This window comes from Hipposideros armiger, unplaced genomic scaffold, assembly GCF_001890085.2.
Source record: "Hipposideros armiger isolate ML-2016 unplaced genomic scaffold, ASM189008v1 scaffold_364, whole genome shotgun sequence".
NCBI classification, from domain to species: domain Eukaryota; kingdom Metazoa; phylum Chordata; class Mammalia; order Chiroptera; family Hipposideridae; genus Hipposideros; species Hipposideros armiger.
Genome location: NW_017731714.1, coordinates 207571 through 222983, shown reverse-complemented (window position 1 = coordinate 222983; position 15413 = coordinate 207571). Strand labels below are relative to the sequence as shown.

At 41.9% G+C, this 15413-nt stretch overlaps 1 protein-coding gene across 1 annotated transcript in view; it reads right to left on the bottom strand.

The window, feature by feature from the left end:
• The window catches only part of ZNF827 (zinc finger protein 827), a 122248-nt gene extending 108864 nt beyond the window's left edge, over nucleotides 1–13384 (bottom strand). Inside the window, exons 1-2 of the mRNA XM_019662040.1 lie at nucleotides 12335–13384; nucleotides 3093–3265 (exon numbers count right to left, since the gene is read on the bottom strand). Of these exons, the coding sequence (XP_019517585.1) occupies nucleotides 3093–3265; nucleotides 12335–13112 (951 nt within the window). The 5' untranslated portion in view covers nucleotides 13113–13384. The remainder of the gene's footprint in view (nucleotides 1–3092; nucleotides 3266–12334) is intronic.
• Between the last annotated feature and the right edge of the window lie 2029 nt (nucleotides 13385–15413).

The following is a 15413-nucleotide window of genomic DNA, read 5'->3' as shown; positions in this document are numbered from 1 at the left end:
TTTAGCTTATGAATTTCACATTTAATTCCTGTATGCTCACTCATCCAGGAAAGTTGTAAAAGACTTAATGGAAATCTAAGATAACCTCGAGGAAGCTGGAGGCACTTACATCTCCTTCCGCAGCAGCTCGTAAAAACATTTGCACAATATATGAAGGAGGAAAAGCAGGCTTAAAAAAAAACCATACAGAGCCAAGCACCCAGTAGTAACACTGTTAATACCATATTTGTTGAACAAATAAAGTAGGATCCGATTTTTTTCTTAAATAAATCTATCTAAGCTATATAGAAGAATATACATGTGAATGATATGAATGGTTATTTCTGTGTGATGAGATTAAAGATCATGTTTATATTCTTTTTATTGGTTTTTCTAAATTCTCGACACTAAAGATAGATCCCAAAAAGAGAAAAGCAATGAAATTTATTTTAGAGTAATGTTTGAGACCATGTCACTAAATTTATTTCTACACATGATCAATAATATACATTCACAATGATGGTGCCAACTTGGGCCAGTGAAGCAACGCCCTCCACAACTAGACTGAAGAACAAAAACGACAGCAACTTGTCTGTTCCCCTTCCCCCAATTCCCCAGCACTGTTTCCATCCCCCCAATTCCCCAATAAAAATCTTAAAAATAAATAAATAAAATAATAATAATAATATACATTCAGATAGCTTTCGGATAATAATTACTTCATGCTGGGCACTGGGTTAAGTGGCTCATGTCCACTATCTCATTTAACTCTTATAACAACTCCATGCGATAGATTGCATGATTATTATCTCCATGAATAGAAACGGAAACTTGGAGAGGTTAAATGATTTGCCCAAAGTCTCACAGCTACTAAAAGGCGTGGAACTGAGATTCTAACTACGGTTTTTCTGACCACACAGTTGGAGATCTTAATCTATAGGCTCTGCTGCCCCCACTTCTTAGGCAGAATTCCTTTTAGAAAAATCTACCCATATTTGTAGTCTCTGATGAACCCAGCAGAGGGTATCTAGTCCGAAGACCACAGCCATGATATTTCTATGTGGACTACATTTGCAAAATTGGGCAAAATTAAAGTACGTCAAATGAAAATAAAACCATGAATCCTTTGATTAAAGAATTTTAAAAGGCCCACCAAGTGAGGTGTAGTGCAGAGAAAAGAAACAGTATACCATTTGATAAAATTAAACTTGCATGAGCCCTTCTCACACTTCCCTTATCAAAAGCTCCAGTCGTACCTCAACAGGTTCGGACACAATAAGTTTGAATAAAGTGGTAATTTCACACAACTGCTTTATTGTACTGGTTATTGATTTGTTCTGAAAGCATTCTAAGACCCCACGACCCGCGCAGCTCTCATCTGTAACACTGTCATGGCCGACCGTCTGTATCATCAAGGGGCCCAACTCATCTCCCTGTAGTTTCAGGGTCAGTAGTTCCTGCTCTTGAAAACCCAGCTTTTTTTCCATGGGTTTATAAATAGGTTGTTTTAAGTGACCCTGAGCTGAAACCAAGCTTACAAGGTGTCAGGCGAGATGCAAGTTTCCTGCTCATTGAAGCTTTAAATTTGCCAGACCCGATTTCTGAACACAAACGTAGGACACAGGAACAAAACCACATTTTAGTTTTAAAGACGTTTCTCTTGAAGTCTCATCCCGTTAATGAAATCCACTTTGCAGGGATAAAATATGAGGTTTTCCTTTATGGGAAGAGGTGACAGAGGAGGAGGAGGGTTAAAGTAAAAACTCAGTAGGCTCAGTAAAATTCAACCAACCAAAGCTCCTGGTTAAATGGATTCTGAAGATGAAGGGCATGCTACTCCCGGGAGAAAAAGGCAAATGATAGAAAACAAATTACATCATGGATTTAATATTTTTTTAAATCTTCTAAGCCATTTCCTAAAGTCAATAGAGGTTCTGTCCGATCACGCTTTTTTGTAGCTACAATTCCGAACAGTAAGTACTGATCTGTTCAGAAGGCTTAGACTAAAAGATTTAGAAAACAGCAAATATCTTCATTATGTCCATGCACTAGTCTTCTTACGGCAGGAGAGTGAAAACCTTGTAAACAATGTCAACAACCAAACCAGATTGAAAATATCAGTGAAAATGCCTGTTGTTATTACTAAGGTGCTAAATGGGGTCATCGAAATTACACAACTATTAAAGAACATTTCTGTCAGATACTTTGCGAATATGATCTAAAGACTAATGACAGCTCTTCTAAACATTTCTGTTCCCATTTAACAGATGATAAAATGAAGAGTCTAAAGGCTCATTGGCTCAAGGCCACATAGCTAGTAAATGGCACAGTAAGAGTTAAATGAGGATCTATAACATTCAAAAGCCCATGCTCTTGATCTTGTGAGTTTCCTCCTTCAATTTCAGACACAACTCTTAGTACGAATGGGGTCTGCTAAAAAGATTTCTAGACGACTAAGTTTCCCCAACTCTCACAGAATAGCGTGTACTCAAGACTCTGTATGTTTATTACAGACGCAAGCCCCTAATTGTTTGCAATAAGACATTGAAAAGGATGTCCTTAGATGTTTGGTAAGTGTGATCCTGGGAATTATAACAGCTCAAACCTGCCAGCCTCAGGGAGGCCTCGGTCTTGGCAGGAATGGCCTAAGCTTCCCACAGGGCTAAAGTTCAAGCCCAAGTATGTTTCAATGTCCTCATACCTCCTAAAGTGTCTCTGGGTGTTACTCTGGGTTTATAAGCAGCAGAAGAAGGCAGTGTCTCTAGAAAGGGGCACGGGTCTTTCTCTGCTTCTTTGAGTACCCCAGAAATGCTTCACGAGGCAAGGCCAGGTTAGGCTACTGCTCCCCAAAGGAGGATGGCTCTACATTACATAGATATATCGAAGCTTCTCTCTGGCTTCAAGTTCTTGGCTGTAAATTGGATGTGGAGAGCTTTACATGAAGACTCTTTTCAAGGTGAGTCATTTGGGTTACATTCCACCTTGTGACCTTGAGCACCATCATCCGTGGGCTCCGCCAGTGGCCCCTCTCCTGCCTAGAAGCCCCTGGCTCTAGACTGTACTGAGGCTTGGCTGGGCCGGCCTCCTCGTGAGGCTGTCGGCGGCTGACTTACCTTCATGTGGGATTTGAGATTGTCCTTGCGAGCACACCGGAATGGACAGAGCGGACACTGATGGCTTTTTAAACCTGTGTGAATCACCATATGCCGCTTCCAGTAACTCTTCCTTTTTATAACCAAACCACATATTGGACACTGGAAAGGCTTCCCGCTTTCCTCTTCTGAGGCTTGGAAGAAGGAGAAAGAAAGGATAATTAAGGCAAGCCAACAGGCACATAACATCAAGCACTCATTCACACTGCATTGCTATAGAAAGGACGCGAAAAACGATTCGATGTTTTTTCTCGGCAATCTGCAAGGCTTTATCCACAAGGAAGTTTTATTACTGCTTTTCTTCAGGCAGGAGCCCGTGTTCATCTCTCGACTGCCACCTGGGTTCCATTTTTCAAAATCGGACCGTCCCACCTTGGGAAAGTCTTACATTCAAAGGCCTTCCCACACTTGGGAAGGCACCTGGCAAAGGGCTGTGCCTGGCCCGACGTCGCTCAGCTCAGAAGCCTCAATTCAGGGGCCTTGTTTCCCGAAGGAAACTTCCAAGCTCGAGTCCGTATATGAATTCCTGAACTTTGGAAAACGGCAAGAAGTGAAGACAAATCAAATGGGACAGGGAACAACGCACTGCAGCACGCTGAAAACCAAACAGCCGTCATAAAACTCACAAACCGAACTCCCATGGACACAAATTTTAGGATCCCTACTGCTGACTGGTTTAGTTGTAGCCTGAGCAGATGCCGCTGCCAATTTAGCCATCAGGGGGTCTTAAGGTCAGGGCTTTTCGCCCTCTTATTTCTGTCCCTCTCATTGCCACTTACAAGAGGCGGTGCCTTCCTCTGCACTGTGACAGGGCCGAGCTGCCCACTTTGGGAAGAGCTACAACCAGGCAGCCCCACATGCTTCAATTTTTCAGGAAAGCAAACAAACCAACCCCTTCCTCCAAGGAAAACTAAGCTCACTTTCTTCCATCAGCCCCACAGGGAAGGGTCTCTGCTGTGACACTGTTCCCACACATCGGGCCGATCCGTGCCTCACTCGCTAGCCTCTGCAATTTGGGAATACAGAAAATAAAAACAGGTAGGGTTAAGGTCTCAGACTTTCCTTTCTTAATCCTGAGGGATCAGAAATATTTCCAAACTGTTAAATGAACTGCAATAAATCATACTCATAAATGAGTATGACTATGCAATAACTCATAAAATAAAATGAAGGAAGCTATGTTTAAAAAGGAGCTACATCTATAGATGCTGATATAGAAACATGCCCAAGATATTAAAAGGTTTAGTGGACAAAGGAAGATATGAAACTATGTCCAAATTTTTGTTTTCTAGAAAATCGGAATCAATTGTTGCTAAAACCATTAGGTGACAGGTTGACAGGGAACTTTATAAAGGACTCATCAAGCTGACAACACATACAACTATTGATTTATCTTAACTTCACTAAAAAGGGAACAGACATTGTGTGCCTTCTGATAAGTCATATGTGAAATAACTCTTCTTACAAAAATTTAATCAGGTCTCTAACTAGCAGTTTACTGGAAACAAAGGTGATTAAAACACATGTTAAACACATAAAGGGGACACAACAGCCAAATTCAGAATGTGAGAAAAATCTATGTAGGACAAATGACCCAGTTTCTTCTTCAACTTTGCCTTCAACGAAAAGGCATTTTGAAAAAGAGCAGGGGTGATAGATGAAGACATTTAAGAGGCATTAAAAACAAAAAAACAAACAAACAAAAAAACAACAATGCAAGGTGTGAAGCTTATTTTGATCCTGATTAAAAAATTTAAAAAAAAACAAAAAAACCCACTTTTGAGATAATTGAGGGCCACTGATTATAGCCTGGGTGTTCCATAGCATCGTGTTACAATTATTGATCCTGTTAGATGTGACAATAGTTATTGTGATTATTTTTTTTAAGTCGTCATCTGTTGCAAATATACATGGAAACATTAAGAAGCAAACGAATATGATGTCTGGGATTTGATTTAAAATACTTGAGCAAAAAAAAAAAGGGGGGAGTAGGAAGAATGGGGGAGTAGGATGAATAAATGAAACAAAAAGTGATATCCTTTCATTTGCACGGAAAATTGTCTGGAAGCATACCCAAGAAACCATTAAGCAGTTAACTCTGAAAGACTATGAATGAAAAAAAAGAGGGGTGAGGCCGGGAAATTTTTGTTTTCATTTCATATTCTTTTGTACTATTTGAAATGTTTAATGTCCACATTACTTGTATCATTTTAAAAGGAAATATTCCCAAGTGGAAACTTTAAAATAATTTTACTATTTATTCATTGAGTCAACTGAGTCTCCACCTACAAAGAGCCACTTAAAATGGATGGAACCAAAAGGGTTCTGGGATAAAGTTAAGGCATTCCAAGAATGCTGTCTTACTAATACAGGTATAAGCAATACTGGTTAGCTTCACCAAGTAACTTTAAAAAGAATCGCCTATCTAAAAATACACCCTTCAAGTCTGGAAATTCTGCCTGTGTGTCATCACAAGTATTTCCTCTTCTGATTGGGGGATGGGGTGGGAATGGAGGGTTTCCTTCGACGCCAGGAAAAGCATGCTATGTTGAGGTCTATAAACAAGCTTTTTTATTAACCCACTAGAGCTTTCCTGCTGTCTGTCTTTGTTGATTGCCTCTGCTGACCTGGAGTCCTATTCCTCAATGGGCCTCTCATTTTCTGCCCTTCACTGTCACTTCTTCCACTCTGATATCTTGATCACGAAGACTACATGTTGAACAACCGACTGGACAGACAGGACTGAATCAGTCCTGTAGGTGGGATTATTGCCATAAACTGGCGGGGGTGGGAGGGGGTGGGAGAGATGATACTGATGTCTATTTGCGGTTGTAAGTACATCAAAGTAGTAAGAAAGAGATACACCAACAGGCTGCCCATCCCCATCCTCAGGAAGCATTTCCCACTATCTAAACCCTAAATTGCCTCACTTTACAGAATTGTCAGAGAGATGAAAGAAAAACTGAGATGTCCTCCACCGACCTGAGAGTTCATGGCACATCATAAGAAGGCAATAAAAAGGCATGAACTGACAAAAGGGACATTGCTGGTTTCCCTAGACACCTTGCTTTGCCGAATGTGATCAATATGCTCCCTTTTTTTTTCTGACACCCCCCAACCCCACCCTCATCACTTACTCTATATTGCAAATGTATTACAGAGCACGCTACCTTAAGCCCTTCATATTAGTGTCTCATAGAAATCTATTTTATTTTGGAGCTGCCCTTCTTTAGTTTTAATTTACACTAACATACCCATGAATCATGTACAAATTAGGGTGACCTTGGATTGACTGGGAAAAACTTAGAATACTCATAGTGATAAGAAACTAACTGCACATTATGTGGTCAAACAGCTCCACTACTGCAACTTTGAAATTTTTAACTGATGCTGGCAAGAAAAGGAGAAAACAAGCCAAGTGGTAAAAAGTAATCACAATACAATGATCCATTTTCAAAGTTGGCCAGGAATCTCCCCTGGTAACATGTACATTTTTATTTATTGAAGAAAAAAATATTTCATAGTTTAGTGGGATGCCTTCCAGGTGTATATGATGTTTAGAGAAGGGAGGAAGTAAGGCTATATTCTACGAGTATGTCAAACTATTTCCAAGGAACTGACAGCTGTAAATTTCACTCAGATTCAGAGCCTAAGGAAATGTGACCACTTCCTCAGAATCATCCACACATTCTCGAGGCAACAGGATTGAAATGTTCGCGATTTTACCTAGTTTACAACTGTCTGATAAACAACCGCCCCCAAAAACATCACTGGCTAATTATTATCACTGCAAAAAAAAAACGAAATCCCACCAAATGCTAATAGACCCAATGGGATGGATAGCTGCTAATTTGTTACTTTGGAGAAAACATGTTCTTTTTATAGGCAATAATATTATTGGAATAAAAGAGATAATAAATGTGGGTGAAATGCCTATTATGCAGTAAATGGCAGCTATTGGTAGCAGCTGTAATAGTACTAGTAGTGACCATAAACTCTGGTCATGTGCTCCAAAGCAGAAAACTCACCATCAGAGCAGATGTAAATTTAAACAGCTGGCATCACATAATAAATACATATAGCCCATCATGGTAGTTTATCACTGGAGCCAAGAGGAAACAAAAGAGCAGGAGTCCACTGCACTGCCCAGGTAGGGTCTGTCTCAGCCTAGCCGGAATTCTGACGGCCAAGTTCAGCTTGGCAGGAATAGAGAGAGATGGAGAAGAAAGTTGAAGGGGGAACTGGCTGGGGCAAGGCTGGAAGTCCTCACTTTTGTGTCTCCAGCACCCAGAACAGTGCTGGTACAATGTACAATTCAACATCTGTGTGGTAGACGGTAATGAGATTAAGCAGAAAGGGATGGATATCGAAAGAGCATGGAAAAGTGAAATGAGCACAGTACATGGAAGCAAAAGATACAAGAAGCTGACAGTAGGTCTCAGCGGAAGCATTATCGTATTAGCCCAAGAGTGCATGCCTTTCACACAGTAGCCAACACACCTCTTCAATGAATGGTGTCTAAACAGAGAGATGTTCATGTACTGATACCTCACCTATTTCCAGGAAGGACCTGGAGCAGCTTATATTAAAGACACACAATGTGACTCCATCATTAACAAAGTATAATGATATATGTTTAAACTATTTACAGTGGACAAGCTCTGCCCAAGGCAGAGACAATCTTGTGAGAGGTTAGATTGTGAATTTTAAGAAGGCACATATTTAATTTAAAAATTAAAAAGAAATTTTTTTGAGTTGATAGTCAGAGCTAAAGAACAAGCAGAAAGTAAAAGCAAAGAATTTTTAAGCAGGGAGGAATCTTGGCGATAATTCCCAAGCAGCTGAGTGTACTGATGAGGAAACTGAAGCGAAGGGTAAGGCTTCAGTGAAGTCCCTCTGCTGGTGAGGGACAGGGTAGGGATTACGGCCAATGTCTTCACTTCCAATTTGGTGCTCTACCCCATTTCACTGGGCTAAAAAAAAAAAAAAAATCATGGAGGGTTTTATTAACTTCCTTGCTTTAACTCAAGGAAGGTATTTTTTTTTAAACAAATGTAATTACTTTATAGGAAATCAAACTTTCTCTTGTTGGATCCCATGTGACAATCTGCAGAAAATCTAGATGATTTGCAAGTTGGTTGTTTTTGCATAAAGACTTCATCATTTACATCGAAGGAGTTCAAGATGCCAGGTGGCCCTGGGTGTACATAACCCATACATCCTCACCATCTCCACTCGAGGCCTGCCAACCCATGAGCTGTAAGGGGACCCATCCTCCTACCCAACAATAGACATGGATCTAATATCTTTTCACAGAATTTTTTGGGCACGTCTCTCAAATGCTATTAATGGAAAACAAAAAACGATGTTAATAATAGATATCACTGGGTTTATCTGTTGTTATTAACATTGATCTTAGTGATGCATATTTTAACAACTGGTAAGCATTCAATAAAACTAAGAGAGAAGTCTGATATCTAGAGGCAGTCTAAATTGAAATCACTGGGGAAATTTAACTGAGATCATTGACAGATAGTTCTGAATCTTGATTAAAAAGGGAATTTTCTTAGCAAGTTCCTGGATGCAGTCATTCCCAGATTACAGTAAGAATAACCATGGACCTAATGAAGTATCAGGGGGAGGTTCCCTCACTTTCTGTGCTTTCGCAATAATGTCAATAAGATCAAACATATGACAGGAAACAGCAGCCAGACACCCCCTTTCTATTGACCCAGGAACTATTCTTAGCCCTCAGGTACATGAGACTGGCCTGCTTCTAAGTATTTTTTTTAAATTTTATTCAGGGAAATAAGATGTTTTGGAGACCCTCTCTCTGAAACGCTCCCTGGTATTTCGCCAGGAGCCTGAAATTGTTGGCCTTCCATAAGAAACTTTGTCTTTACAATAAAAACCGCTTATTTTCTTCTAAGCTGCCACAGAACAGCAGCTTCAAAGAGAATTGAGTCAATGTGTGACATTTATCTTTATAGCACACGGACATAATCTTCTGTCTATCGTGTCCCCTTTCAGAGGAGCAGTGGAGCATGTGCTGGGGTACAGGGTCACAGGAAAAAAAACTCCTCCTCAAGTGTCACGTCTGTCTTGCAGGGGGAAAGGCTATCGAGAAGTGGACTCCTTAAGGAATTACATACACCATGACCTGGCAACAGTGGAATCCTGTTCAAAAAAAGGGGAATAAGGCCAGACCTAAAAGACACTTTTTTTTTTTTCCTCATGGTGTGGACTTATCTTGACCTAAAGAAGGGCAAAGAAATACTGAAATCTAAATTACTCAAGACATCAGCTTTTCTAGCACATACCTCTTTGTAACTCTAGAATCAACTTGATATGCCCTTTTAGCAACATTTTGAGAAATAGCTTGAAAACATAAGCCTTGCTTGAAATCAGGACGGTGTGTAGTTTTTTTTGTGTGTGTGTATTTTTGTTTTCGGTTCTTGTTTATTTATTTAAGTCACGAAGCAACAGAAACCCTTTCTTTGCTGTGAGAAATCAGTTCACCTATCTATTTTGACTTAAACTAAGATTTCTTTCTAAGGGAAAGGAAAAAAATAATAATGAGAAATATTCAGAAATGTGAGTGACTACTGTCACCACATTCCCATAAATGCCTTTTAAGGCAAAGCCAAGTGACATCTGCATCCAGCCCCTAGGTTGCCTTGAAACCAATAGTGTAGTGTATGACAGGGAGTGAAAGGGGCAGATGGGCTACACCCACCTTTTCTTGCCCTCTTCAGATTCAAAAATCAGTGATCCAAGTAACGCCAATCAAATCATCTCTCCATGAGATAAAAGTAAACAACAAAATTAGATATTCTACCAACTCTTTCTTGACCCATCATCTAGTTAGGGTGCTAGGAAGTGATGGCCTTCACTTTAACTGCAAAGTGCACAGAGGCCGCCCCTCTCCTATTTCCAATGCACACGCTACGAAACAAAACTTGAAGTTAGGATGCGTCTGTAGGGACGCATGGAACATTTTTCGAGTGACCATTTCAAGAGCCCTCGTGTTTGTTTGTTTTTCCCACAGTGATCTTTCCTCTTGCACAAGTTTTACACAATGAGTGATTTTTTAATACAAACGCTCCGTCCGTTGACGGAGCTGCTTCACCAAGTCTTGGATGATGAACAGAGGCACGAAAACAGGGCACACAAGTACCAGTCAATAGCAGGGCGCTGCAGAGCCCCAACCCGAGAAGTTCCTTTCTCTCTTCTTTCAATTTGCATTTTAAACATTCATTGATTAAAATATTAAGTGTTTCGGCAATAGAATAAATTCAGTAAAAAGAAAAGGAAAAAATGGTTTCTTATAGATCCCCATATTCAATCCTGCTGAGAAGCTCGTTGAGATGTTGGCTTGGATTCTGTGCATTTAAACCAAAAAAGGAATACATCTTCTCCCTCAGGCGTATATATACAACAAACCAGGCCAAAAGTCCACACTACACTAGAAGCTCATGACCTCTTCCTTATCTTTACATGCAACTAGTCACTTGAGTGAAAAGATTATACTTCACAACCACTGCTGGTTATACCTGAGGCACTTTAAAATAACAAAGCCACTAATTTACTTCAGGAGGCACAGTTTTATCAGTTACCTTTTCCCAATTCTTCAGTCAACTAAAGTGTATTATTAATTTTGTATAAGCTTTTCCAGGTAACTAATGTCCAGGTGAATTTACAGTGCAAACCACCAATAATACATTGATTCAATAACCAGATGTGGAGACTATTTATAAAATTACGTTTTCCATATAGCCAGACCTCTCTTCCTGCTGCTACCCTAAATGCAATTTCTATACATCAGGGGTGACTGATTCCACTGCAAGATGTCTCCGCTCCCTCTGCCCTTCTCCTTGTTTCCAAATTTTAGCCATTTCTCTCTTTCAGCAGATGGCAGGTGAGAAATGAAACTCAGAACTGATAAACATTTCAGGATTTTTATTGACACTTCAGAAACTCTGGAGTGAACGATGTGGATCGTTCAGAGTCATAAAAGTTCCAGGGATCCATTTTCCTCGTTCTGTTCTGCTGTTTACACAAATTTTAAAGTAATTATAATTAGTGCATATAGCTCACTCAGCAATTTAAATGGAAATTTGTCATAAATGCATCCAATTGATGTTAGCTGTGATCGTTCAGTCAATTATTTGCCATTCTAAGCACTCTTCATCAATGCGGCTGCAAATAATCAAAGTTGGCTAGACACCCACGACTGCAGTGTTTGTGCCGATGAGGACACACATATCCTACTCCCTGTTCCAGTCTGGCAAAGAACTCTTGAGAGACATCGGAAACTCCATACATCCATCTCCAGGATCATATATTTATCACGCGCACAATTTAAAAACAAACCAGTCCCAGAAATGAGGCTCCCACTGTGAGAACTCAGGTGACTCAATTTCTCCCTCAGATGAATAACTGTGAATGTCAAGGACTATGAGACAGCAACTTCTCCTTTGGAAAGACTGTACACCCCCCCCCCATGAAAAACTTAGGATTCAAATTTTCCATATGCACAGTCCTTCAGAATCTGATTGGATTTGAATAAAATAAAGTATTTGCGGGAAATGCTTTGATTACATCTGAATGACAATATTCTTCAGAGTTCTCGCATGATGAAAAATTATTTTAAAAATGAGATAAGCAAAAAGGCTTAAATTCCACAAAATAAGTAATAAAAACGCTAGCACAAATGTGTATAGTGTGATCAATTAGGGCAGAGCAGTTACTGATTATACAAAAGTCCATTTGTGACGGAAGCAGCAGGGGGAGGGGGCTCCCTTGTCCACTGTTTCAAAAGCAGTGGGTTCCCCAGCCCCCTCCCATGTTCAGGGATGCCATGCACTCCATGACAAAGATGCTTTGATCTTCCCCCCATTAATTATATCTTGTATGGACCTAGCCTGAACCTGGTAAGAAAAAAATAATCATTTCTATGAAAGGGAGGAAAATACTGTATATCTCTAAGATTATTCATTACCTTTCAAAAACGAAACCTTTGTGTCACACATACATAAAAGACCACTGCACTGCTTAAAGTATTTTGTTGTGCTCCTGCTTTTTTGTTATTCCTGCCTCAGATCAGAGCGGGAACCCAAGTGAACAAGGCAAAAATGAAATAAGGCATCGCAACTGACAGTCAGAAAAGACTAGCCCGATGATTGAAAGAAAAGATTCCATACCTGAGTTGGAGGGTTTAGAAACTCTTCCCTTGGGCACTGGGAGTAACAATAATTCCAAGGATTGTGGCGGTGGGGGTGGCGGGGGTGGCGGCGGAGGTGGCGGGGTCACTTTCTCTTGCTTCTTCTCTGAAGGCGGTGGTGGTAGGGGATCCTCAGGCACCAGTGATGACTTCTCAGCCAGAAGACTCCCAGCAGCCCTTGCTGCGACCTCTTTCAGAAGGGCCGCCGAAGAGGTCATGGAAGCCAGGGACAGGAAAGAGCTGGCCGGAGGCGGGTGCTCCTGCCCAGGAGTCAAGCTTCTCTCACTGACTTTCTTGGATAAAGCTGCCAAAGTAGAACTGGCAGACTGGGAGCTAAAAGGGGAAGGAAAGGACTCAAATCGCATGGTGTCCTCAGTCCTGGTGAGGGATTTGTCCTGCAGAACAGCATTGGCTGCAGCTTTCAGTTTAAGGATGGCTGAATCCGGGGACAAGCCGCAGGTGGTGGTTGAGTTTGGCAACCACTTACCTTGATTCCATATAAAACGATTACTTGGAGTGTATTGGTCATTCTGTTCCTGCTTCTCAGCCAATTTCCGGGCAAGAACACTGAGCTGCTGGGCATGGTGGGACGGTGGGGAAAAGGAGAGGTTCGAGCCGACGTTGACCGGGGACTCCACCCTGCCATTGGCCGTGGCTGTGGCGTCGAGTTTGAGGGACCCAGCCTCCAGCAACCGCCTCAAGTTGCTGCTCAAGGGTTTAGTGGAACCGGGGGAGTCATCGTCACACAATGAGGACATGCCAGGGGAGAGGTGATCTTGACACTGCAAGGAGTCTCGCAAGACCTCACCGTCGAGGGCCACCAGCTCCAGTGTGTGACTGCTGGGCGTGGCACTTCCCAAGGAGGTGTCCGGAGAAGTGGACTGCTCCTGGATGCGGTCCTCCAGGGACAGCTTATAGTTCTCCTGAACTTCTCCATAGGATGCTTCCGATGGAGTCTCTGAGGAGTTTCCATACCAGGGCTCTCCTTCACTGAGCTCGCCCTCCGCCTCGTCCTGTCTACTAACATCTGGGGGAATTAAGAAGATCAGGTTTACTCCCAAAGCGAGCAACAAGCGAGTCTGAAGACAGTCAAACAGAGTTGCTGACATGCTTCCTCTTCCCTTCCACCCAAGAACCACATGAAAGACAGCAGCAACCTGACTAGAATGTCGGGTGCTGAGTCAGACGGGCTTGGCATCAGCCCGAGAGAAGGTAAAATGCTCAACAGGCAAAGGTAAAAACACACCCACTGATGACATGTATTAACCTTTCTAATAATTATCCCAGAGAAGTTGAAAAGGGAAAGGAGGAAAGACAAAAATGGATCTGTTAAAAGAAGTAACTGGCTGAAGAAACCGCTCTTTTCCATGGCTGGGGGAAATGGAAAGAAACTTGGACCCTTGTGAAAAACAAACAAACCAGCATGATATCTTTAGTATCAAGTCAGAATTAGAGAGGCAGCTGGGAGTGGGACAATGCTGGCTGTGAGACACAGGACAGTGCAAAGCCGCTTCCCCACTTTCTAACCCCATGCCCTCAGGCAAGTCACTTAGCTGGTTTGATATACGATGCAATGAATTCTTTTTCAAGCTTATCAAAAAATGTAAATAATATCTATCATATAGAGCAGCTTCACCCAGTTGTTATGAAGCTTAAATAATAATACACATGTGACCATGTTTTAAAAAACAGCCAAGTACTATATAAAAATCAGATCTTGTTAAAATCAGATCTTGTTAGCAAACACTGTTCGCATTACTGATTTCTTACGGTCACAGTATCTCCCATGTTAGGCATGCTCCTTGTGTGAGAATCCTCAGTTCCAATCACCAACGTGCCTGCTGTCTCATCCGAGGCAGTGATTAGTACTTCGTTCCCAGGGTCCACTAAAAGTGCCCGTTAATTATTTTCTAGCCATTCATCTGTCCATCCACCACTACCACGCTCACTGCCCCTCCCCCCAAGCACCAGTCGGCTGGGACTCCTTGCCATTCCAGGAGCACTGGTGAGCTGTCACTTTCCTACCTTTGCTCAAAATATTCCTTCTGTAGGGACTGTCTTTCCCCCAGAAAACCCGACTGTCCAATTCTGCTCATCCTTCAACACCCAGCTCAAATGTTTCTTCCTCATGATTCTCCCTAGAGCTCTCTGTCAGAAATAATCTCGTCTTCTCGTTTATTCACTCACTTATTCAACAAATAACTATGAATTACCTGCTGCATGCCAGGCATTGTTCTACAACAGATTGAACAGCACTGAGCAAAGAAAAGATCCCGCCTTCTTGGAGCTAACATTTCAGTGGAAGAAGACAGATAGTAAACAAAATTAAAAGGAGGTTTGGGGGTGATGGGCAGGAGGTAAGCTGCCATTTTAACTAGGGTGGTCAGGGTGAGGCTTCACTGAGGTGGGGACCTTTGAGCAAAGGCTAGAAAGAAGTGAGGGGTTGCTCACACAGCATCCCTGGGTGAGTAGTCCATGCAGATGGATTCACGGTCAAGACCCTCATGTGGGAGCAGGCCTGGGAAGCAACCCAGTGTGGACAGAGTGGAGTGAGTGAGGGTCAGAGAGAGGGGGACGGCGGAGAGAACTGTCAGGGAGAGGGCTGCGTACATCAGTAGGACACCGTCCACTAATGAAGGTCTTTGGCATCTGGTGAAACTGGGAACCACTGGAAGGTTTCGGGAGGGGAGCCATAGGCTGTGACTTACATTTTCTAAGGGTTGTTCTGGCTGCTATATGGAAAAGAGAACTCAGGTACAAGGGTGAGGGCAGGTCAAGGTGAGTGCAGGTTCTGTGCATATTCTGAAGACATAGCCAGATTCTGTGCGTATTCTGAAGACAGAGCCAACATCCCCATGTTTTGTTTCTATTGATTTTATATCACTCTAAACTATCTGTCTGCTATGGGCGTATCTTCTGAAAGGTAAGTGGCGGTGTTCCTTAAAGGCAGAGATTTTACTATCTGCATACCCCACACGGCCCAGCACAACACCTGGTCCCTAGCAGAGTTCAGTGAATGCGTAGCAATTGAGCCAAATTCCCCATTGTACCAAATTTTG